At 50.0% G+C, this 23,156-nt stretch overlaps 8 protein-coding genes, 1 non-coding gene and 1 pseudogene across 10 annotated transcripts; 6 read left to right on the plus strand and 4 right to left on the minus strand.

The window, feature by feature from the left end:
* Positions 1–1,322: 1,322 nt before the first annotated feature.
* BO82DRAFT_382407 (sugar transporter) lies at positions 1,323–3,389 on the plus strand (the record flags this gene model as incomplete). The annotated part of the gene is made up of 4 exons (XM_025637930.1): positions 1,323–1,336; positions 1,559–2,060; positions 2,123–2,276; positions 2,342–3,389. The coding sequence occupies 4 exons, from the start codon at positions 1,323–1,325 to the stop codon at positions 3,307–3,309; spliced, it is 1,638 nt and encodes a 545-aa protein (XP_025493538.1). The 3' UTR covers positions 3,310–3,389.
* A 2,949-nt stretch (positions 3,390–6,338) lies between these two features.
* On the plus strand, positions 6,339–6,411 carry BO82DRAFT_t118. Its single transcript has one exon. It is a non-coding gene; the product is annotated as a tRNA-Lys (tRNA).
* Positions 6,412–7,491: 1,080 nt separating this feature from the next.
* BO82DRAFT_373372 lies at positions 7,492–8,260 on the plus strand (annotated as a pseudogene; the record flags this gene model as incomplete). The annotated part of the gene is made up of 4 exons: positions 7,492–7,851; positions 7,883–7,921; positions 8,006–8,158; positions 8,201–8,260. Coding segments are annotated over 4 exons (612 nt in total).
* Positions 8,261–8,416: 156 nt separating this feature from the next.
* Positions 8,417–9,351, minus strand: BO82DRAFT_353033 (putative alanine--tRNA ligase). The gene has a single exon (XM_025634859.1). It carries the CDS (start codon positions 9,265–9,267, stop codon positions 8,431–8,433), a length of 837 nt encoding a protein of 278 aa, XP_025493539.1. The 5' UTR covers positions 9,268–9,351; the 3' UTR covers positions 8,417–8,430.
* A 304-nt stretch (positions 9,352–9,655) lies between these two features.
* Positions 9,656–10,672, plus strand: BO82DRAFT_363518 (uncharacterized protein; the record flags this gene model as incomplete). The annotated part of the gene is made up of 4 exons (XM_025636907.1): positions 9,656–9,668; positions 9,822–10,408; positions 10,514–10,539; positions 10,624–10,672. 4 exons carry the CDS (start codon positions 9,656–9,658, stop codon positions 10,670–10,672), a joined length of 675 nt encoding a protein of 224 aa, XP_025493540.1.
* Positions 10,673–12,841: 2,169 nt separating this feature from the next.
* BO82DRAFT_44807 (tellurite-resistance/dicarboxylate transporter family protein) lies at positions 12,842–14,603 on the minus strand. The gene has a single exon (XM_025641202.1). It carries the CDS (start codon positions 14,474–14,476, stop codon positions 13,220–13,222), a length of 1,257 nt encoding a protein of 418 aa, XP_025493541.1. The 5' UTR covers positions 14,477–14,603; the 3' UTR covers positions 12,842–13,219.
* A 1,787-nt stretch (positions 14,604–16,390) lies between these two features.
* Positions 16,391–17,299, minus strand: BO82DRAFT_431067 (uncharacterized protein). Its single transcript, XM_025640664.1, has 2 exons — positions 16,940–17,299; positions 16,391–16,874 (listed from the first exon to the last, which is right to left on the minus strand). The coding sequence occupies exons 1-2, from the start codon at positions 17,226–17,228 to the stop codon at positions 16,579–16,581; spliced, it is 585 nt and encodes a 194-aa protein (XP_025493542.1). The 5' UTR covers positions 17,229–17,299; the 3' UTR covers positions 16,391–16,578.
* Positions 17,300–18,297: 998 nt separating this feature from the next.
* On the minus strand, positions 18,298–18,979 carry BO82DRAFT_44814 (uncharacterized protein). The gene is made up of 2 exons (XM_025641203.1): positions 18,732–18,979; positions 18,298–18,662 (listed from the first exon to the last, which is right to left on the minus strand). Exons 1-2 carry the CDS (start codon positions 18,877–18,879, stop codon positions 18,370–18,372), a joined length of 441 nt encoding a protein of 146 aa, XP_025493543.1. The 5' UTR covers positions 18,880–18,979; the 3' UTR covers positions 18,298–18,369.
* Positions 18,980–19,820: 841 nt separating this feature from the next.
* On the plus strand, positions 19,821–20,621 carry BO82DRAFT_279891 (3-hydroxyacyl-CoA dehydrogenase family protein; the record flags this gene model as incomplete). The annotated part of the gene is made up of 1 exon (XM_025631278.1): positions 19,821–20,621. A coding segment is annotated over one exon (801 nt), but the record flags the coding sequence as incomplete, so codon positions are not given.
* A 1,014-nt stretch (positions 20,622–21,635) lies between these two features.
* Positions 21,636–22,256, plus strand: BO82DRAFT_332272 (PaaI family thioesterase; the record flags this gene model as incomplete). Its single annotated transcript, XM_025633170.1, has 2 exons — positions 21,636–21,778; positions 21,843–22,256. The coding sequence occupies exons 1-2, from the start codon at positions 21,671–21,673 to the stop codon at positions 22,254–22,256; spliced, it is 522 nt and encodes a 173-aa protein (XP_025493545.1). The 5' UTR covers positions 21,636–21,670.
* Positions 22,257–23,156: the final 900 nt, after the last annotated feature.

Below are 23,156 nucleotides of genomic sequence, written 5' to 3' on the forward strand. Positions count from 1 at the left end.
CATCAGCCTAGCATTCCAGTCAGGTGGCTCACGTTAACACTCACCACCTGATATTGGTTCTTCTCAACCGCAACATATTATAAATCATCGCAGAGTTCGACAAGAGAGCTATATTTTATTCAGAATAACATTGCGCTTGAGACTAATAGCGCGCGAACACCGACACAAATACTGCGCCGAATCGTCGGGAAGATCCGAGGATATACAAACCAAAGCTAAGGGTATAACTTCTGTACTCTGTCTACACAGTATATTATGTATAAGTTAACTCTTGGGAGGAATGCATAGTGCTTCTGTAATCGACATAAACATAACTTATCATTAAAGCACGGAGAGGTTCTGAGAAGGGTCTGGTCTCGCCACCAAGGGGTGGATCGCCAGGGGACACTAAGCATGCGCGACCCGCCGATCCACTTATCAACAGCCGCAAACTGCGACCGAATTGCTGCTGAGAAGCTCGAGAACGTCATAGCACAGGGAAAGTGCCTGATAGAGGAAAACTTTTAACCGCAACCATGCAGGGCAGATACGTCACTTTCCATGATCGCATCAGTAGGTTGACCACGGTTCGGATTTCGGGTTCCGGTTTTATCCTGGAATGTGCTGTGATGGAGAAACCCTAACCCAATAACAAGCTCGATGATCGATGATATGTCACTGATCGGATTGTGTCAACTCTTTGAACTTTATTGTTCTATTGATCTCTATGCCACATTGCCTTTCACGTTGAAGAAGAAATTCGCAAGCCAGACCCTTCCAGAATGCTGGGTAGGAGCTGGTGGTGAGAATCCAAGCATGATATCATAAGCATTCCATGTGGGTCTGCCCCTGCTGACCGTCTGGATTCCACAGAACGATCATTCGCTCCCGATCAGTTTTCTAGTGCCATAGAGTTCCATCAGAAGCTCGGTCCAACGCTACGGTGTCGCTCATGTGCCTATGACACCATCAACAAACCCGGAAAAGGGTTGTGACAACCACAGACACTTCCTGGCTCACCATCTAGACTTCCCTTCAGCCAAGCGGATCAGATTATCTATCCAGGAAAAATCATTATGTCGACACGAACCAGCGCATCACATGCCATCTTTCAGTCAAATTTCTATTGCCGAGAGTGAGATCGTTTCTTGGCCCGTGGTGTTATGTTGGTCGGAGACCGAATTGTGGATCGGCACCGCCAAGTGGAGGCCGTGCCGACCCCCAATCGGGACCAACGGGAATCAACCGGTGGAGGTCGAGGGGGCGAACTATGACAACATTCCACAGTCCAGCATAGCATGCGCATCAGTTGCCCTAATAGTACGACGCATCGACGTAGCATAATGTACACATACGAGTACACGAGTAAATAGTTCATCTCTTTTAGGAAAGTCCCACGACCTTTAAAAATTCTTTCTTCCCCGCCTCCCCCTCCTCTGCCCCGCTCGCTCCACGTTCATGGTTCTTTTTCAACCCCGAACTCCCCTCTTGATATGAAATTTTGCTACTAGATCTTCCCTCGATACGCTTCTTCTCACACAGTACAGTAAAGGCCTCGTACAATGGCTGACCCCTTAAGCCGGGCCGAATCACAATCACCGAGCAGTACCTTCTCCGACAAGGAGAAGGGCAGCGACAGTCAGGACAGCGGGGACCGCATCGTACCCCCCTGGCATGGAGGTGCTGAAGACGAGGTTGGCTCGCTGCGTTCGAACGGAAAGCGGGAATTGAAGGAAGAAGACTGCTACGATAAGCTGGCCTACTGTTGGCCCCGATGGAAGAAATGGACGTACCTCGCGGCCATCGCCTTTGTCCAGGTCTCCATGAACTTCAACACTTCCGTTTTTCCCAATGCTGTGAAGCCTCTATCCAAAGCCTTCGGCATCGGCCAACAGGAGGCCCGAACGGGACAAATGATCTACCTAATCACGTACTCCGTTGGCTGTGAGCTGTGGGCGCCATGGAGTGAGGAATTCGGTCGGTGGCCGATCCTCCAGCTTTCTATGTTCCTCATCAACATCTGGCAGATCCCGGCTGCTTTGGCCCCGAACTGGGGTACGATTCTGGTTGCTCGTGGATTGGTAGGCTCCCACCCGAACGTTCGAGATCGGCAGTTCGTCGACTAACACATACATCATTGTAGGGTGGAATCTCAACTGCAGGCGGTAGTGTCACTCTTGGTTTGATTGCAGATCTTTACGAGGCAGACACGCAACAGTTTCCCCTCGCTTTCATTGTCTTGTCATCCTGTATCGGAACCAGTATTGGTGGAGTCATTGGTGGTCCGATTGAGCGCTGTAAGTGATGACCCTAGTCTGGCCTTGTAGCGAGGAATAAATATTTACTGACAGTATCTCGACAGTCCTGGACTGGCAATGGTTCTTCTGGATCCAGCTCATCTTCGGTGCCGTCACCCAGGCCATCATCTTTTTCATGCCCGAAAGCCGATCCACTATCCTCATCGACCGCGAAGCCAAGCGCCGCCGCAAATCCGGCGAAGACCCCAACATCTACGGCCCCAACGAACTGAAAAAGCCTCGAGTGTCCCTCAAAGAAGCCGGAAAGATCTGGGTGCGCCCGTTCTACATGTTCTTGCGCGAGCCGATCGTGCTCTGCCTGTCGCTACTATCCGGATTCTCGGACGCACTCATCTTCACCTTCCTGGAAGGCTTCAGCATTGTCTACTCAGAAGGCTGGGGCTTCGGGGTGCTCGGCCAGGCGTGGGCAGTCATCCCGATAAATGTCGCCTACGTGATTGCCTACTTCTCGTACTTCCCCTGGTTCTGGCGTGATGAGCACATCCGCAAGACACAGGGCGACGATGCGCTGCCCCCGGAGCGACGGTTGAAGTGGCTGCTGTACCTGGCGCTGCTGGAGCCGATCGGACTATTCGGGTTCGCCTGGACCTCTCTGGGCAAGGAGTATGGGGTGCCGTGGATCGTCTCCATGATCTTCTCGGCCATGGTCGGTATCGCCAACTACGCCATTTATCTGTCGTCTGTTGATTACATGGTCGCCGCGTATGGCGTTTACTCCGCCTCCGCTACCGGCGGCAATGCCTTCTGCCGTGACCTGCTGGCCGGTATCGCGGCCATGTACACCACCCCCATGTACACCAACATCGGCGACAAGTTCCACGTCGAGTACGCCACCACCATCCTGGCCTGCCTGTCCTGTCTGGTGGTCATCCCGATCTATGTCTTCTACTGGAAGGGCCCGCAGATCCGCGAGCGCAGCAAGTTCGCCCAGACGCTGGCCGCGGACAACAAGGCGAACCACGGTCATCGCGTGAGCAAGGCCTCCAGTGTGAGTCGCTTGAGCTCGCTGTGAAATCTACTCGTGTGTTGTCTCTTTCATCTGTTGTTTTTATTTCTGCATACATATTTTTTCAACCATTGTACATACATACTCAAGGGGGGTGAAAGGAGATGGCTTTGGCTTGCTGAATGTTCAAAAATCTTCGAACTATCCATTGGCTCCCGGTAGACATAATTCAAGGAGAGGGTCATGATAGGAGAGAGAGATATGGTATTCCCATTAGGGCATACTAGAGGGCCTTTTCCCAAGATAGCGAGACTCGAGCGTTTTAGCTCTCGAGTTCCTGTCCATGTCATGGAACGTAATACGGTTTTGCCCGAAGCGGTGCGCTGATCCGGACCGTGCCGTAACAAAATCCGCGTAAGAATACTTAGCACTAGTAATTGGCAGCCAGCATGTCGCATTGTTCTGACATCGAATTTTGTATGTGCTACTTTGCTTCGTGGAGTGTATCAAGGGCAAGGCTACTTTGCCAGCGGTGATTGGTCACACACTGCAAGCCGTTGGCATCAGAGATCCATCACGACATCTGGTCCAGGAAAAATAGGATCATAAAATTATAAGATTAATCCAATGAACAGGATATCAAACGTCTCCACATCGATCTGGGAATTATAACAGAATAAAGGGAGCCCTCAAAAGTCTGCCGAGATCCACATCAAAGAACGAAAACCCCGTGAAACCCCAAGCAAGGCCCAGGCCACACTCCATTGAATCTGGACTAAACCAATTCAGTTCGGCCAAGTGTTGCAATATCAATGTACGCGCAGCCGATGCTCCAGCAAATCATCATGACGGCTGAACAAGCGGCCGCATTAAGGGAAGAGACATATATACGACCCAGGAGCAAGGTGGGTGTGCCGGATGTGCCGTCAGAGGTCGGCCTCTCTGTTGAAGGCCGGGCGGCTGGGACAATCCCTCCAGTCACACCAGATACCAGGTACATTGCTGCTTTTGCTGCTATTTCTATCAAAAAATGAGAGCCAGTCAGCTTGGACCGGATCTCATCAGTCTCTTCTATTATCAGACGATTGGAAAGGGGCAACGGTACCTGGGCCGGCGCCGATTGGTGCTATAAGGACTAAGATCATCTTTCGGGGTATACGAGTACGAAGGAACTATGCTAGTCCACCCACCAGGCAAACCCTGGGTATCAGCCATGATGGTAGTCAGTCCAATGTGAGGTTTGGGTGCTCGGGTTTCGAGAAGCTGCCAGATAAATGAGCTTAAATGATTACAAAAGTGTCTGCTGGTGTTTACGGTTCATAGCGATGAAATGGCGAGGTGTCACGGTGATTGCTCTGGTGCCGGCCCCTGACAGGCACACCAGAAAAGCCGCCTTGTTTGCAAATTACAAGACCATACAGCAGGCCATGTTCACGGTGACCTTCCCTCGCTGTGTGTTGAGCTGAGGGTGGGATGTACCGGTACGCAGCAACGTTACGGATTTCACAAATGTGGGATTGATACGAGGACTGGGAAGAGGGAAGAGGGTGGCACACCCAAGGAGCCAAATGACTTCACAGCCAGTCCCAATGATGTTCTGTCCAGTTTCAAAGCATTAGCCAGGCTAATCGGGCTCGACGAGACAACACCGCCACTAGGTTTTATTGGCTCTGTGTTTAGTCACTGGTTCTTCGGTGACGCCGATTTGATTTGCCCCATCATTGGGATAATTGGCCGCAATTGAGCTTCCCTCCCGTCCAAGCCGTCATCTACCTTGTAATCAATACCTGGGCTCATCGCTAACAGCCTAGCAGTGATAAGTTGCCTGATAGTGCATTGCCGACGGCTGAATGAGCCTGTATAACTACCCCAGTCCTGATCGTTCCATGGGTGGAGCGATAAGGTAAAGTGTAGAAAGTATTGGCAAGGATGACTCACAATTGAACGTTTGCCTTGGTTCCTCTCTTGGCTCTGCATTTCCATCCACGGAGCTTCACTGGCTGGGTTACAGCGATATTGAACCTGCCTTCATGCATGAGCCTTGAAGGCCCCCTGGCAACTGAGGCATCTAATCGGTCCATCCTGCGCGATTCGCGTGCAAAGTGAATGAAGGTAACTACCTACTGGTATGAGATAAATTTTGGTGTGTCTCATATTTCCAGCAAAGTAGCATATGCGAGAATCGGGTCTGTATTGCGGTTCGTGAGAAGTGAAGAAACCGAGCGCTTCTGGATGATACGTTGCGCAACAAGTAGTCTCGGTGTTGAGATTGCACCTTTTTTTGGTCGCATCTAAATTAGTTCTGCCAGGATCGGCCACAGCGACACCTGTCATTGAGGGTGGGTGAAAACGCTAAACCCACGGCATTTACGCGAGGCTGATAGCTAGATATTTTCTACATGCACTCTGCCTTGAGTGGAAAGTGTTCAGTTACTGTTGAACAGTACGCAAGTAGCTTGGAACTTTAAACTGTACCCTGCATGGACTTTCTACGAATTGCTTTGGGAAATCGTCTTTACTTACAGGTCCTTGGCCGTCTGCGAATATGGTCCTTCTTGTACATGGCAATAAGCACTAGCTGGAGCACCTTCGCAGATTGTCAACGATTTGAGGCTTCAGAGGAGAGGGTGGTTCTGGGACGTGTTTGATATGATTCTTGGTGGTTGTGTAACTGGCTACATTCCCGCATTAAACGAGATGAATGGAATCACGTGGCTGGATCACTTAGCAACGCTGACACAAATGATAGGGGTGGCAGGAGAGCCAGAGGGGTGTGCGGGGCATTGAGGTTGTTGATTCAAAGAGGACGGAAACACCATGCCAAAGGAAGGAAATATATTTCAAATGCGCCTACTAGTAGTTACCTAGCAGTCCACACAATCAGCCCGAGGATTGCCCGTGCCACCATTATTAATATACGAGCATCTGCTTTATGTTCTACGACTTAATTCATTTATTTAAATGTGCATGGCTAATGAGAAGAGAGGTGAAGGGCAGGATGTGCTCCGAGTCCCATTAGCTTTAGCATGGAGGACAGGATTATTGGTAAAAGTTGCAGTATAGAGCCAAGAGTGCACGGAAAGTCATCACAAGCAGCCCGGCTAGCTCAATCGGCAGAGCGTGAGACTCTTAATCTCAAGGTTGCGGGTTCAACCCCCGCGTTGGGCTTTCACTTTTTGTCTATTCTGTATCTCGATGTCCGGTTCATCTCATGTTCCATTTTTTCCAGTGTTGCACAAATTTTTCTCAAGTCCCCACTGCCCCGCTAGCAAGAATGGTAGGCGGTGGCAGAAACACTGGTGAATCACCTGAGTGGACTCCATCGGCAGGTAGTCAGCATCAAGGCTTCAGCCTGAAATCACAGGCAGACGTTCATTTTTACCACCTCACCATACAAATTCGCATTACGCCTTTCATGCCGGGCTTGGTCAGACACTGAGTCGTCTGACTAACTATCATATAAGTCTTCTTACTAATCTCACTCAATATAACAAGCTTTGAACTTTGACCATGGCCCCATTGGCGATATCACCTCTATGATCAATATTATGTGCAACTGAGAGCAAGGAGTTTGGTTCAAGCAACCATCTTGAGAACTCAATGGTATATGTATCTTGCACAGGTAAATGACGTGAAAAGATCGCTCCCATGTTTTAGGGCTCCTTATCTGCCTATACATTTCAAGCAACGAATTCCTCAAGCACATACGACCACAGGGTGTGGAAAACAGGGCTTCCCGTCCGCTCAGCCGTACTTAAGCCACACGCCGGGAGGTTAGTAGTTGGGTGGGTGACCACCAGCGAATCCCTTCTGTTGTATGTTTTTGCTTGACATTCTTGTTCCTTTTTGTTCCTATGTCGCTCATGAACCAGTGCACGCTTTGCATGGCGCTGTCTTGACAAGTCCAGTTATCAAGCCGAGACCTCTGCCGTCAGAGAAGAACAATAGGACGAGATTTAGTTTGTAATACTCACTGACAACAACAAGATATCATAGACTCCGACCCCAGAACTCAATTGCTCAGCGACGTAGGTTGGTGGCTTGCTGAACCAACTGATCTACCACTGATACTTTTCTAAGACCACCGTGCAATCATAATACCCAGTCAAGGCCTACGAGCGCCATTGAAAACATTGGATCACCATGCCTGCCATGAAGTCAATTGTACTGTCTTAAATGCCATGCCATTAAGATTATGGCTCTCACACACCCCTCCTCTCCAATCCTAAATCTTGACACTCACTCACAATGTTCCATTCCGCAAGCCTGGTTCTTGTACTCGCATTCGACATCCAGGCATACCGGATTCCCGAGAATCTCATCCGAATCCACCACGACCACAGGGAAGGATGTAAAGGCGTCGTTGCCTCCGGCTTCAACGACGGCACCAGTGCCTCGAAACCCACCCAGTACTGCGGCGACATCGCCGGGGCGTTGTTCATCAGCTCCGCCGGCGGATATGGAGATATGGACGTCGACTGCAACGGAGTCTCTTCGACCTCGGGAGGCTGTCGCAACGACCCTTCCAAGCAGAGCCAGACCACCTTCCGCGATCAGCTCCGCCAGTACGATCTCGGCGATCTAAACGCATTTGTCCACCCCTACGTTGTCTTCGGAAACATGAACTTATGGTGTGCAGCCGCTGAGCGTGATGGCTGTTGTTTGTGGTGGACAATTGGTAAACTCGTGGCCCCCTTGGCAAGATCCTCTTTCCCTGAACAAATGGTTGGAACACTTGATTAACCTAAATGTATGGCGCTAGCATTACGGCATCTGGGGAGATACAAACGGAGGCAGCAAGACTGGGGAAGCATCGCTCTCGATGGCGAGATTGTGCTTTAGGTCATCGATGGACGCAAATAGTGGACATAATGAGGCAGATGTTCTGTATATTGGCTTCACAGGGGGCAACGCGGTACCGGGGAGCAGTGCGGCGTGAACGACCACGACCCCGCAGGGCTTTGAGCAGAGTATTAATCCCCTCGGGGACCGGCTGGTCGCTGGTCTGAAACCCTGAGAGCTACTTGTGAGGCCGTATCACAGACTTGGTGGACAACGGAGATATTGACGTAACTTGATTGGAGACTGAAGAATGTTACGTCTCTCGGGCACGAACTATCATGATCAGTCAAAGCATGTATTATCCAGTGTATCTAAATCTATCGCGTCCGACAGAATGTGAACATATCACTCCACCACATAGCTAATCTTCGAGATCCCCTTGCTCCTCGAAATCTTGCGCACCTTCGCCGGCCCACACAGATCCGTCGTCTCGACATGCGTCCCACCACACGGATAGACCTCCGCCCCGACAATATGAACGACCCGGAACTTCTCCCCAGCAGGGACACCCAGCGCCTCCCGATCGGGGATCAACCTCTCCAGCCCGTTCGCCCGAAAGTCCTCCTCATCCCACCACTCCACCTGCACCGGCAGCTTGGCCGCCAGGAACTCATCTACCTTGCCCTGAATGGGCTCCTTCCACTTCCCGTCGATCAGGCCCCGGAACTCGCAGTTCGCGAGATCGGGGAAGTGCGAGGCTTTCAGCTCGTCAAAATTCTCGACCTCATTCTCGAGAAGATGGCGCACCGCGGAGCCGAGGACATGGCCCGCGGTGTGCAGGCGCGAGTACAGGAGGCGCTTCTCGGCGTCGATCGCCTGCTGGATCGAGTCTCCAGCCTTGAAGAATGCGTCGGGATTAGCAACTCCCTCAAACCGACCGAGATGGAGGACCTGGCCGTCGCGGGGGGCTTGGCCCATCCGCACGGCTGTGACGGTGAATTTGGTGGCGGTGGACGTGTGGCTCATGGTTTTCACATCGGAGGGCTGGCCGCCACCTTGCGGATGAAAGATAGTCTGCTCTGTGATGACAATGTGGTCTTCATCTGTGCCTTGCTTGAAGAGGAGGCGGTTGGATTCCTCGAGGGCAGAGAAGGGCAACACGGCGGTTACGATGGTGTCAAGCGTTTGGAGTTTCGCGTCGTGCTGGTAGGCAAGGAATGTTCGTGCGGCGTTGGAACCCATTGTGAAATTTTTTGCTGCAGTGAATGGAGGCAGACGACGAAAAGAAGCAAGAGCTGTTCTTAGCATTGAGGTTCTTGGGGAATGTGCAGATGTGGCAGTTCTTATCTGGATGGAATTGCAGCGATCGGGAATGGAAGATAGATCGGAAATACCCCAGCGTCGGGAATATCCCCGCTGCCAAGACGGATCATCCGAAGGGCGCGAAGATGACATACATAGCTTAGTTATGTGATGGACATCGCAACTATAGTATTTCTAAATCTGTTGATTTGGTTCTAAGCATACTGAAACTCTGTCACTAATCGATTTTAGACTCTTAGCATGACGGATCGTGCATAAAGTACCTAAATAACCATTTATTCTCATGGCTCAAACACCTAATTTGTCAATGATTGCCTGTAGTAAGTATCTAGCTTAGTTCGCATTTGTCCTGTGATCAGTCTCACGCCCACCATCCACCATATCTATTGCGCGTATATATTTCTACAGAGACCGCGCCTGCTCAAGAGCACTTGGAATAAGTTTTGGTTAGCTTTCTCTTGATGTTGTTCTAGGTTTGATATGGCATCTGTGCGAGCAACTCGCTCGGTGCATCAGCACAGATCACATGACACATACCTTAGTAGTAGGTCTGATTGAACACTCCTACAAGAGCAATCGAAAATTTAAGAGAGCGGAAAAGCCCTCAGGCGTTAGTACACTGGATATCATACAGATGTCTGGACAGATCGACACCGCCGAATCAACTCAAGAAAACAAAGAAACGAACTCTAACCACCAAAGACCCGTCCGATCACCCAAACGTGAGTGGGCCAATATCAAAGAAATCCTCGGATTTGTTCTGGTTGTTGAGATCGACCCATGCGGCGGTTGCCCCAGGGCTTACTGGTCTCTGGACATTCACATTCCCATTTCCGTCACTGTGTGTGGTCAACGTCGCGCCTCCGCTGGTGCAGGGACCGCACTCCACAGCCTTCCCATCTTTGAGCTGAATCAAGCGAACGTTGAAGTTCGTGTTCGGGGTCCCTCCCTGGAGGACAACATCGCAACAAGCTTGTCCGATCCAGATTTCACAAGGTTGACGAAGCCGAACGTCTGGGGTGTAACATCACCGATGATTTTACCGTCGCAGTCGCGGCTGGTTTGTGTTAGAGACCTTCTGGGCTGGCGTGGCTGCTGCACTGGCGCCTGAAGTGAGGGCAGCTCAAAGGGCCAGTCAGGCTAGGAGGTGCCTCATGATACATAGATATATATCCAAAGAGACGTGGAGCTGTAGGTCAGCTCGAGGCATACTCCATGGGTATCGTGTTGCATGCAGGTGGTGTGAGTAGAAATCTATTTATGTCTGCATCATAGTGTAACCACAACCGTTGTGGCTACAGACGCCTGGCACCTCTGGGATTAAAATTAGTATGACACCAGGAGAAGTGTAGTTCAGATAAGAAGAGTCAAAACACGAAGCTGTCAACCATGTTCGTGACGAGTCGATGCGAAGATCCAGCCTAAAGGTTCCATGAGTTGGTACCTAACTTGTCGATTACATAAGCACTATTTCAGGTGGAAGGAGACCTAGATCACGATATGGTATGATTACCGTGTCAATAAAATTGCTATTTAGTTATTTACCATCATTAGTGCTTGCGGGCGCAATTTACTGTGTTCTGGAGTGTTGTCGCCATTGACTTGCGAACCCGAGCTCCAGGCGAACGACTAGGCTCATTAATCAGCCTATTTCTTTCCGAGCTAGCTCGATGAAGTCTCCGACTGCAAAGCTCATGAATGGCATTATCGAGTGGTTCCATGGAACAACTCAAGTTCTTTTCATTCAGACTCCATATACCAGTGGGGACTCCGCTGGGACGGGTGCATTAACCCTACCCTCTTTCCATGGTTAAGGTTTCGGGAAGGTCAAAACAAGAGAGAGAAAAATCTTCTTCCCACGTACTCCAAGTCTCCGACTGAAAAGCATTGTTCTGCACAGTTCAAGTATAGTCTCCGCCGTCTCATTACTAATTTGTCTCATTTGTTTTGATAGGGAGACAATCTAGCTTCATAGATCATATTATATGGCGAGATAGTAAGGTCGAACCCGGCTTCGAAGTTGCCGAGCTGTTGTAAGTATAGTATGCAGTAGCAGACTCCAACCATACGCATCCTTCGAACTTTTCACAGCTGCGAACCATTCCAGGCTGTAGGCTGTTCGCAATGGCCACCTCTGATGTGCTAACACCTTCCCTCACCAACGGGGCTGCCCACTCGGGGAAATGTAGACTTGAGCCCTTTTGTTCTTGACAGCGACTCCTGATGGGAAGATAGAAAAGAAAATCATGCGAGTAAGAACAGTGTATGATTGATATTGCGTGTAGTCACGTGAGATGGCTTAAAACCATTTGATAGAAACCATTCCTTGACACTATTAAGCCTGGCCCAATTACCTGAGACATGATGGTTGCATAAGTGTCCTATGCTCCTACCATGAGTGAAGTTTGGGCTGTGGATCATAGCTATGGCCAGCACATCGGGTGGTTTGTTCTCATCTCGACTGTCGCGCTGTGCCCCGAGACGGGTTGCACAGAAAGTGAATCCCCCACTCACAAGAACCACAAACTTGAGTTAGGAATAACAAAATCCCTATTCTATGTTTAACACGGCATGGAAAAGTCATTTTTCAATGGCCAAATACATACCTTTTTTTCCACTACATCAACAGCAACCCGATCATTTGTAGGCAAAAGAAAGATAGGGCACGTATTTTACCGTCATATGTTTACAATACACTATACGTCATCCAGGAAGCTCTCACTCTTTACCTACCATGCACCAGCGTATCGTGCTGTCATCCCCGTCATCAATGCTCAGCATCGCTTCGGCGGAAATGCCCGAACTATGAAACCAAGCCCGAAGTGCCACCGAGCTGGTCGGACAGGGAAAAAAACGAAAAACCAAAAACCAGATACGTACTGCGTAATCGTCTCCCATTTCACTCTCCTCTCACGAGTCACCCAAAACCTACGTGACCATAGGTGCTGGCTGGCACCCGAACAGAGAAAAAAAAACCCAGACGGGTGAGGCTTGGGTGAGAAAATGGTGCCCCGCCGACCCGGTATGTGGGTCCGCTGAGGTTCGGTCAGTCTCCGACATCGAAGATCGGGACTCAGAACCAGGCTTTGCATGCCGGAAAGAAGAGAAGGGCTTGCACATTTTCGTTCGTTATCGGGAGATCACGGCATGCCGAGTAGGGTGGTCTCGGAAAGGGGGCTACGGGGGCTACGGTTTTGCCCGATCTCACGAGAATTGACTTGCCCTGTGTGTAGACTTGGAAGAGGATTTCGCTAATAATAATAGGTGAAATCTCCTAAGGGGGGACGAAGGGCGAACTATTTGGCAGATTTTCACACAGTTGTCTGTTAGTGATGAAATTATACCGAAAAGAGCATCGAATTCGCCATGTTGATGGCGGTTATGGTGTTGATGTTGTTGATGATGCTGAGGCGAGTACAGGGGCCCACCGGTGAGGCGTGAGGCTTGGTTGGGAGGGGGGGGGGGGGGGAGGGGGGGGGTAAGTCAGGGCAGAGTTTTGCTCTGACTCTCCTGGGAGTGGCAATGGTCCATGGGCTACAGCCGGTGAGTTGAAATTGCCTAAGGCTGGGCGTCTCTCACCACATTCGGCCAGCATAGGTTTGAATAGGGGTTGAGTATCATCAACTGCCAAGTCTGGATGGAATGAATGTATATTGGTTCAACTATGGCTATATACTGATTGAGAAATTTGAACAATATAGAAGAAGATAGACTCCAAGGACAAAGATTCAAACGACAACGGCGGACAAACACACCATAAAACACGGGCGCTCAACTATGTATATGCATATATAACTCGCTTCAGATGATAACAGCCGAGAACACACAGAGTTTTGGGACTTCATGCATCGTGGCCGACGAGGGAGATAGATCATTCGAACAATTCGGATACATCCTCGTCCCGTCCTGGCCACATGATCCTCTTCAAGAGAACAGCTCTAACTGTACTCACGAAGACAAAGATGAACATGCAGATCACGCAGAGGGACATGCCCACGCCCACCCATTTCAAGGCGGCACTGTCCAGTGACTTGGCCAGGGTGATGGTGGCGAGAGTGAGTCCGGTGTTGGGGAAGACCATAGCCCACCAGTTGAGGTGGAAATCGTGGGGAGGCGCCCGGACAACCGAGCCCAGAGCGACGCAGAAGAACCAAATGCTCAGAGCCCAGAGGAACATACCCGCGCAGACGGCCAGCACTCGCATGATGTGACGGTCGTCCATGCCACCGTCGCCCAGGATACTGAAGCCCTCAGGAAGGCCGTTGGCCATGCCGATGATAGCCAGCAACGTGAAAGCAGGAGGACCGACACAGATGAACATACCGGGACGGTGCTCGCTTGAAGGGATTCCCGTCTCCATCAGACGCCCGATGTAGTGAGCGTACATCATAAAGCTGATGCAGAACCCGAGTCCCTGGAACGTGATGCCGGCAACGATCATGGGCGTAGCAGACACCGCAGGCTGGTAGCCGGAAGCGGCAGAGGCAATGGTTCCGCTCAGCATGATAGGGAATGCCGGTAAAATCCACGATGGCATCATAGTCTGCAGAGGGAACGTGTGGTAGGAGAAGACAAAGGAGTACTGGATCACTGCCGAGGCAAACGTGAAGATACAGTACGCCCAGAAAAGGCCCTCGAGAGCATAGTTGAGGCGGTGCGTGTCTTCAGTAGAAAAGTACGCAGATAGACCACTAATCATGGTGGCGATGGAGAGCCAGAAGGTTGGAAAGAAGAAGCCCTCTCGGTCATGGCGGAGAGAGTCCATCAGGTTGTTGTAAAGAACAAACCTGGTGATCATAAGAGAGCCGATGATAGTAAAGAAGACGAGATTGGCTATGTAGACCACCAGGCCTATCTCCTTCAACCCCGTGAATTGATACGGCTGGTTGCGGAGAAGAAGGGCTAGTCCACCTGCGCTCATGGTTAAGGTGTACCAGGCCCAGGTGAAATGACGCAGCCGTTGGCGGATGCCCAGCTTGACGAATTCCTGATGCTCATTATTGCTGATAATAGGAGATTCCTGAGGCTGAGAGACCTTGGTCTCAGGGTTGACGGACTTCTCGCAGGCGTGGTTCAAGGTTTCCACGTCCGAGATGTATGGACTAGATCCAGTGCTGTGGTCGTGCATTGTGGTAATTGTTTAGGTCTCCCCAGAAGGTGAAAAGGTAAGAAAGAGATTTCAGGCAGCAGGGGATGACTACCACTGATAGTGGCTGAGAGACACCGACGGGAGACGTTGCAGGGAAGAGGAAAATCTCAGACAGGCTTTCCAGAATGCAGAGCTGACATGGCTACGTGGAAAGGAGCGAGACGGCCTTTTATTCAGAGCGAGTAACGGGGCCACAAACATACCGTAAAAATTATGTAAGTAAGCCCCAAGGAGGGGCCCACGGGACAACAACAACGCCGCGGAGAAGAACTGCCGGTACGTGTCACTGGGGTGGTATGAACATAAAACTTACGGCATATAGGATGTTCATAATACAGACAACGTGATTAGAGGAAGAAGAATTAAATCATGAGGAGAGAACTACAAGAACATCCGCTCAACCTTGCTCTTGTGCCTAACAAGAATCTGCATCAGTGTCTACGCATGATTTACCTACATTGAGACACACCCCATGGGCCGTTACGATGGCCGTTCTGACATTGATGGGCTAGAACAGTCATGCATTAGAGCTGATCTGTAAAGGAGATCATCGATTTCTGGAGATTTGTTCGACATCGCGGGGTGCACTAGACCTGTCCCCCGAATCCCACACATCGAAAGGAAAGGAGACAGACAGAAGCGCCGCGGTATCCCCTGACGTACTCAGGCGTTACTAGGGGTATTGAACACTTCCTGGAACGTAAATATAAGGAATCGTTGCGCTGAGTGTGCATCAGGGTGATATCAACCGATGATCAACCGAGTTGCTTTCTGATGACCGCCGGCTTCGACCAGTATGAGGAAGATGGTAACCCTGACTGATACTTCATTTTCAGAAAATTCAAGGTGCTCTACATATCGGAGCATCAGACCTGTAGAGACCTGTAAGTCAGTGGACTTATGATGGTCTATCAAGGAGAGGGGAGGAGCAGATGTCGGTTTGCGGTACGGGTATTCGGAAGCCAAGTACGGTACCTTACCGAGTCTATGGTACCTGTTGCAATGCCAAGTGACTCTTGTTCCAACTCCAAGCTTCGGTCAGGGACTCGGGGCCCACTGTGGCGGGACGGCTTTAAAAATCGTGCGGCCAATCGGACCGGTGACAAAGCATCCTGAATCAGACTCACCACATGGGCCACGGCACATCGAGCATTGGAAGGAGCTTGTGTGTGGTGCAAATGGACTGGTGCGGGTAGTGGCAGATTGTATCAAAATTGCATGCCAAAAGAAATGCGTTGTGAGTTCAGTCGGTATGATGAGGGGGACACCATTTGTGGACAATAGTGGCGGTTACTGTTTGTCGGCCGAGATGTCCAGCAGGCTATAGGGAAGAGAATCATGGATGAATAGCCAGAAGAACGCGGCGTATGGAAATGACAAAAGAGCAACCAAAAACATACAACAGAAGGGATTCGCTGGTGGTCACCCACCCAACTACTAACCTCCCGGCGTGTGGCTTAAGTACGGCTGAGCGGACGGGAAGCCCTGTTTTCCACACCCTGTGGTCGTATGTATTAGATCTAAATTATGGTTAGTTTATATAGCAAAAGAATTATTTCTATCACTGAACAAGGAATAACACTTCAATGGCTGTGTATGAACTCTTTTAGATGAGCCAAATGCAAAATCAGAATAAGGGCGCCGTGACCACGTGAATATACTAGAAACAGGGCTGTAGTGAACTTTACTTTCCCGGCCTATGCGTTAGCCTGTCGCATTGAACCACAGAGATGTATCGGCAATATATGTTCTCAGGAGACGCTATCTGAATTGTCCTAATAGGATTTGGCTCTGGCTACTGCAAGCCTCGGCTGGGATTAGGTCCCACACGTGACTAGCGATATATCGCTCAAATGCATCCCAACCCATATATACGTGAGGGGATTTCAGTCTGCGAGATATAAAGTTAGACATGATGTGACGTTCTAAGCTTCTGCTATTGGGCAGGCAGGCTGTTGAGGGCAAGTGTCTAGCAGGAGAGAAATAGAATCTTAGGGTCCGCATGTGCAGACGAAAAGCATATTGTACATGTTTCAACAACCAGCACACTTGCGGCCGATAGCTTCATCGTACTGTTGAGATTAGAAAAACAAGAATCGGGAGGGACGGCTGGCCGCATTGGTATGAACGGCCTGAGCCACAGGTGTAGTAGTAGTAGTACCCGATGGGGTGGCGCCAGACGATGAGGCCACCGTCGCCGAGCTTGATGTCACGGCCGCAGGATCAGCGGATGAAAGCGAAGAAGAAGAGAGGGAAGAGGAGGAAGCGGAAGAGGAAGTCATTGCCGTTGAGGTCATCGTCGCGGTGTTTGACTCCAGACTAGGATTTGAATAGTCCTCCTCCAATTCCCAAACCGAGTAACTCCCGTCGCCGCCACCTAAGCGACAAGTATTAGTCGGCGGCCAGCCAATTACATCAGCGGGTCATGGAGTTCACACTTACACTTGTCGTAGGGATAGCCTGGACAGACCGTATCGCACGAACCACCCATACTACCAAAGGCGGGGGGCTGACTGCCACACCAGCAATCCTCGTCTTGCAAGGCAAAGAAATAACCCTTCTCTTTCTCACACAAATTCTGGCACAAGCCGGGAGATTGGTATGGCGATGAGCCTAGTTTAGTCATGTCCCCAGAACTCTTCATGCAAGCGTATGTACCCCATTCAAGGGCCTGGGCCGAGATAAGGAAGAGTGCCAGAGCACTCAGCGCATTCGAAGACGTGAGCATCATTGTAAATATCGTCTGTTGTCAATCGTAGGATAGAAAGCACAAAATTAAGTGGGAGGAATGACAAGGATGAGGAAGGACCAATATAAGTAGGTGGAAGTGCAGCAGCACCCAGGAAAAGGCAGGACTCTGGAGGATTCAAATTAGCTGCAATTAGCTGCGGTCTTTGGGGCCGGATATCCAATGGGCCAATTGAACCAACACCAGGGTCTTGCTCCAAATGAAAGGTACCCCTGATCTCAGACAGGTGTGGTTCCCATTGGCTGAGTTCGGAGTCGAGTAATCTCGGCTTTTCGAAACCGGGTTAGGGTATTTCCTAGAATAGGATTGTGGATGAAGCTATTCCCAGTGGGGGGTTCCGCTTGTCGGAATTACCCGAACCTTATGCCTGAGGCAGCATTCGCTGGCTGATGCGGCTGACATTTTATCCTACAATCGAAGTTAGACCAAGTACCGTAGACAAATCTATCACTCTCAGGGACAATGTAGAGTTCTTTTGCCCTCGTTCTCTGCATATGTTCAGGGATTACTACGTTTATCGGAACATTTACCTCCGCATGTAACAGTACTGCAGGAAAGAACTCCCTGAGCTGCCCACTCGCGGTCTACGTTCCTTAGAGCGTCAATGGAGAATTCGATTCAGAAAGAACACTCGTATCGCATCCAGTGTACTTGTGTCATCCTCAATTATCCTGGAGATAGAGCAGCTTGAGGCGACAGCTCGCCCCCGAGGTAGAACTGGCATGAACCGCACTGTCCAAGGTACGACTGAGGCAGACCTGGAACTGGTGGTATCAGCTGGCTCTGAGGTCATAGCCAAATTATCAGCAGTAGCTGTGCTCTGGATTGTGCCTGCTGCAGTCGAAGCTGCAGCCATCGGCGAAGTGCTTTCCCCGCTAGCGATGTTCGGATGGTCGCCCGGCATTTCCCCTACCGAGTAGACACCATCACCACCGCCTAAGTCCAGTCAGTCGGCGAGAGCCAAATTGAGATGGTGGAAAAGGTCTTGAGCCTCACACTTGTCGAAGGGATAGCCCGGACCCTGAATCGTACAGGCTCGGCTATCCGTTTTGGTCTCACATGGCGGTGGTTGCTTGCCACACCAGCAAGCTTTTCCTTGGGTGGCGTAGTAGTACTCGTTGACTTAGCCGCACATGTTCATGCAAGTCCCGGTAGACTGATATACGGATGTACCGACCATTTCCATATCACCAATGCTAGTGTAGCAGTCGGGTCTAGCGGTCTGAGCCGAGCTGAGTGGAAGTGCTAGAGCTCCCAGCACGGTCAAGGCTGCAGGCTTCATGGTGTGGTATACTGTCACAGGGTGATTTGTACCTTGAAGATAACGCTGACCTTCGATAATGATAGCAGGAGAAAGAAAGGATGGATGAAGTTGGCTGAAAAGGTGAGCATCGAGTCGTCGGCTGTGTCGGCAAACTGTAAAAGGGTTTAGCCTGGAACCGATTGAGCCATGTCCGTTCGTTTGATGCCCCAGGCAGCACTGACCCGTTCGGAACTGGCTCATATCAAAGGCGATGCGAATGCACAAACCGAGCGACTGATTTACCCCAAAGTTGACTCTAATTCTAGATTCTGATGTGAGACAGGGGTCAGAACCTCTGGATGGGAAATACATATCTCGGTTCCCCACCATCCTGGAAGTATTTAGAGCTTGCCCAGAGCAATGGAGTATAAGTTAGGGCAAGTTCGACTCCAGCCCTGAATTAATGAGGTCATCTATGAATGGAAATCAGCTAATTCTAGTATGAGACAAGATCCTACCTCTGTCATCCTATTTGCTCTATCATATCCTGAGGAATCTTTACAATCTATCGCATTTACGATGAGCCCGTTCCTGTCGCAAGATCTGGATTGTGAGCAGAATGGTAGCTGGAAAACACCATTGACCTTCTAGTGTAATATGACGCACTCTGACAGGTAAGAGATTGAAACAGGAGACTTGAATAACCTAGAGAATGGTGATAGTTCTCCCACGTCGATGCATCATGTTGATAACCTGTTCGACCCTCCAGGCAATTTCGATAAGATAATGGCGATGCGGAACAACGCTAGAAGAAATCCTCGCTGCGACTATCCATGCATCAAACCCCCAAGGGGAGGAGTAAGATATCATGCGCTTCTTCTATTCGTTACGATAGACGGTCCTTGTCGTGCTCGGCGATTTTTCTTCTCCCCTGGATGAAGTCATCTAGATGTAAGGGGGCAGAAACTCTATTGCTGAGTAATACCAGAGCCACAAATTGTGTCCCACCCACCCGTCCTTAAACTGGAAAGTCAACCCGGATAAGTATCTAGAAGAGAAAAAGTTTTTCAAAGTGAGAATAGCATGCATAACAGGTAGATGGCTAATAGTAAGTAGATGTGTTACATGTGTAGTCTGCCAAGAGAGGCACAACATTCCATCACATTGATAGTACCTACCAGATGGGTTGTCCTTGCCCCGCAGAACGTGCTGGATATAAGCCCCGCCCACCCCTGTCTACTCAGACACAGATATGAGTCAACTGCAGATTTCTGTTTTTAAACATTCTTGAGCTTACTAAAAGGCCACTTCGTCCGCACATCAAATTGACCATGGCTGACAGCGATACCAAGTATGTTGCCATTATTGGCTGTGGCACAATCGGCCGCCAGGTGGCTCTTGTCTACGCTCAACACAACCGCAAAGTGACTCTATATGATACAAACAAAGACGTTGCGCAGGATGCTCTGCACTGGATTGAGTTAAAGCTCGAGCAAAACTCCGAACAGCCTAACCTCGTGAAGACCGCCCGGGAGCTGAAGGACACCGTCGAGAATGCGTGGATGGTTATTGAGTGCATCGCCGAGGATATCAATGCGAAGAAGCAGTTGTTCAATACATTGAGCTCTCTCTGTGCTTCAAACACAACCATCACGACCAACTCATCCTCGATTCGCAGCAGTGTCCTGGTCCAAGGCATCGTGGCTGCGAGCCAACGTCGCATTCTCAACGCTCATTACTTCCCCCCAGAGCAGGGGCCTTTTGTCGAACTCATGTCATGCGGGCATACAGACCCTGACGTGATCGAGTTCCTGTCAAAGGAGCTCCGCGGGATCGGGCGCTGTCCGGTGGTCTGCCAAGCCGATTCGACGGGTTTCATCATGAACCGTATCTGGGCGGCAGTCAAGCGCGAGATCATGATGGTGCTTGCGGATGGTGCAGGCAACCCGACGGATATCGATGCGATGCTCAAGCAAGTCATGCATGCTAAGTATGGGCCCTGCGAGCTCATGGACTTGGTGGGCTTGCAGACAGTATGCGACATTGAGGAGATTTATCTGAAGGAGCGAACGTACCTCCCATCTTACGCATTGGAATTCTTCCGAGAGAAATATGTGGAATCAGGCACTGGTAGCTTGCTGCCCCAACCACGGAAAGAAGACGAGAAGCAGGTGAGCCACGGTCGACTGCGGGATCGGTTGTTGGGAGCCTGGGAGTTGGTGGAGTGTGCATCGGTGTCCAGTTCCCAGCCCGGCTCTCAGAAAGAGGATTATCCTTTTGGCAAAGAGATTTCGGGCCACCTGATCTACAGCGAGGCGGGCTTTGTCTCCGCGCAGCTGCGTATTCCCGGCCAAGCTGAGTTCAAGTCGGATGACTACTGGACTGCCACGCCCGAGGAGCATTCTCAGGCGGCTCGACGGTATTTTGCATACTCCGGTCATTTCTATGTGGAAGAAGATCGAGAGAAACCGGCCGTTCAGCATCGCTTTACAAATTGTATCTACCCTAACATGATTGGACAACTGGAAAGGCGGCTTGTACATATTGAAATGGAAAATGGTTGCGAGATATTGAGGCTCACCCCGGAGGAGCCGACGATCACCCCGGAGGGCAGGAAAATCATTCCCGAGTTGACTTGGAGGCGATTGCCGGCGAACAACTGATGCGTGTTAAGTCCCTGTAAGTTAGTCTGATGTACCTCGAATGAGGCGAAGCATGCCATATCAAACTTGATGAATCTGTAAGAATGACCCCATCGCGTAGCCTGGATCCCTCAAGGCGTATTAATCTTTTCATAAATGCTCATAAGGTAAGATTGCCCAGTACAAAAACGACTAGGCTAGCCACAAAGTAGCATGGAGGATCTGCTTCGACACGATATTGAGTCATTGCATGAGATTTAGCTTGTTTAGAGCTCCTCCATGATGCAAGTTGTACATGCGATGCTAGTCTTGTGATGGGTGTAATGACGCAAAAGGCAAGCATGACTTTCTAGCTACTCGCCACCTTCGTGCCTTGCTAACATCTATGGTGTGGATTAAATAGATAACGATGCACCGCCGTTAGAGATTCCATATAATGGATGAATATCCTGCTCTTTCTATGATGACAAGGCTAGCCACCTTGAATTGTGCCTTGCAACTAAGACATAATTCTCAACCCACCCTACAACCTTTTCACCATGCCGAAGAACATCATGTCAATGTCCGCCCCGGAAGATGTTATCAACAACTTCGAAAAGAAGGTCTTTTGGTATTTTCAGCTCACTGGACATCAGGAGCTCAAGAAGGTATGTCCTTTCACCCCCCTAAAGCAGTGAAAGAGGGACGCAGCTAACCCGATTTACTTATAAGACTTGGGATGTCACTGCAGACCATTGCCATCTCCAGATTGAAGCCGTAGTTGAACGCCCAGAATCCTCCGTGACCTACCGATTTGTGGTTACACAATCAATGTGCGGTCCCCAAATGCACCTCCATGGAGGATGTGCGGCTACTCTGGTCGACAATCTTACGACGGTGCTTATCATTGCTGCGGCCACGCCGGGTCGATTCTCGGACTCGGGCGTCAGTCGCAATATGCACATGACCTTCTTGCATCCCCTTCCGCTAGGTGCCGAGGTCCGGGCGGTTTGCCGCATGGTCAATCTGGGAAGGCGTATGGCGTTGACGAGGGCTGATTTCTACAATGTTGGATCCGGGGAGCTCTGTGCCATTGGCGTGCACGAAAAGGTCAATATGGACCGCGAGCAAGGAGGCAGGTTATAGCGGTTTGGCCAGTCTTGAACAGCGCACTAGTCACATGCATGCAGAATTTGAGATCATTTGCCCGCAAGACTAGAAATTTAGATGGTGTGCCAGGTAAAGGGAATTGCCATGCGGAGAGCTGGTCAAAAGACATGGGAATGACGAAGATCTTGCCCATCCAGGTCCCTTGCACGAGACTTGCATGTCCTGTAAAGGCTAATCTTATTGTGTCATGGTGCTGGGTTCAAATGACGTCTTGACAAGTTTACAATTCAGATTCCTGGCTCAGACTGCTACAAATATGAAGGTTCCTAGTGGTCAATCTTCTGAAGATGTCTGCATACCAGAGCGTCATGAAACTTGATGAAGCTATTTCACTTGGTAGGCAATCCAAGATTTGGTGCGCAAGGAATTCCCTGTTACCTGGAAACTCTAATTTGACGGAAATTATAGGATAGTGAAAATTACTAGACACTAGTGCTCCTAAATTCCGATAGTGACTGTATAAGCAAAAAAGAAGATACAAACCAAGAAAACATACACCACATGGCGGCGGTCACCCGCGGGTCCAGGACGGTGTTCCGCCCCTTCAGGGCTAACCCATCCACCTGACTGTTCCCTACCAAATTGTGCCACCTGGAACGATGTCGCATTGTCGATGCTATCTCTCCGGAGATCTCTACCATATCAAATGCAAGGATAACAGAGAGCTAAAGAGATAAAGAAGAAGAAGAAGAAGAAGAAGAAGAAGAAGAAGAAGAAGAAGAAGAAGGAGATATTAAGAGAGAAAAAGGGGTCAGGCTAGGTTTATTAACGCTTCCTTCCCCCGGTAGTCCATGTGCCTTGTCTAGAGGGTATCTCTTATAACAAACACCTAACCAATGAGGCCATAATATAGGTCATCGCCAGTCTCGATTAGAA

This window comes from Aspergillus uvarum (genome assembly GCF_003184745.1).
Source record: "Aspergillus uvarum CBS 121591 unplaced genomic scaffold BO82scaffold_17, whole genome shotgun sequence".
Taxonomy (NCBI): domain Eukaryota; kingdom Fungi; phylum Ascomycota; class Eurotiomycetes; order Eurotiales; family Aspergillaceae; genus Aspergillus; species Aspergillus uvarum.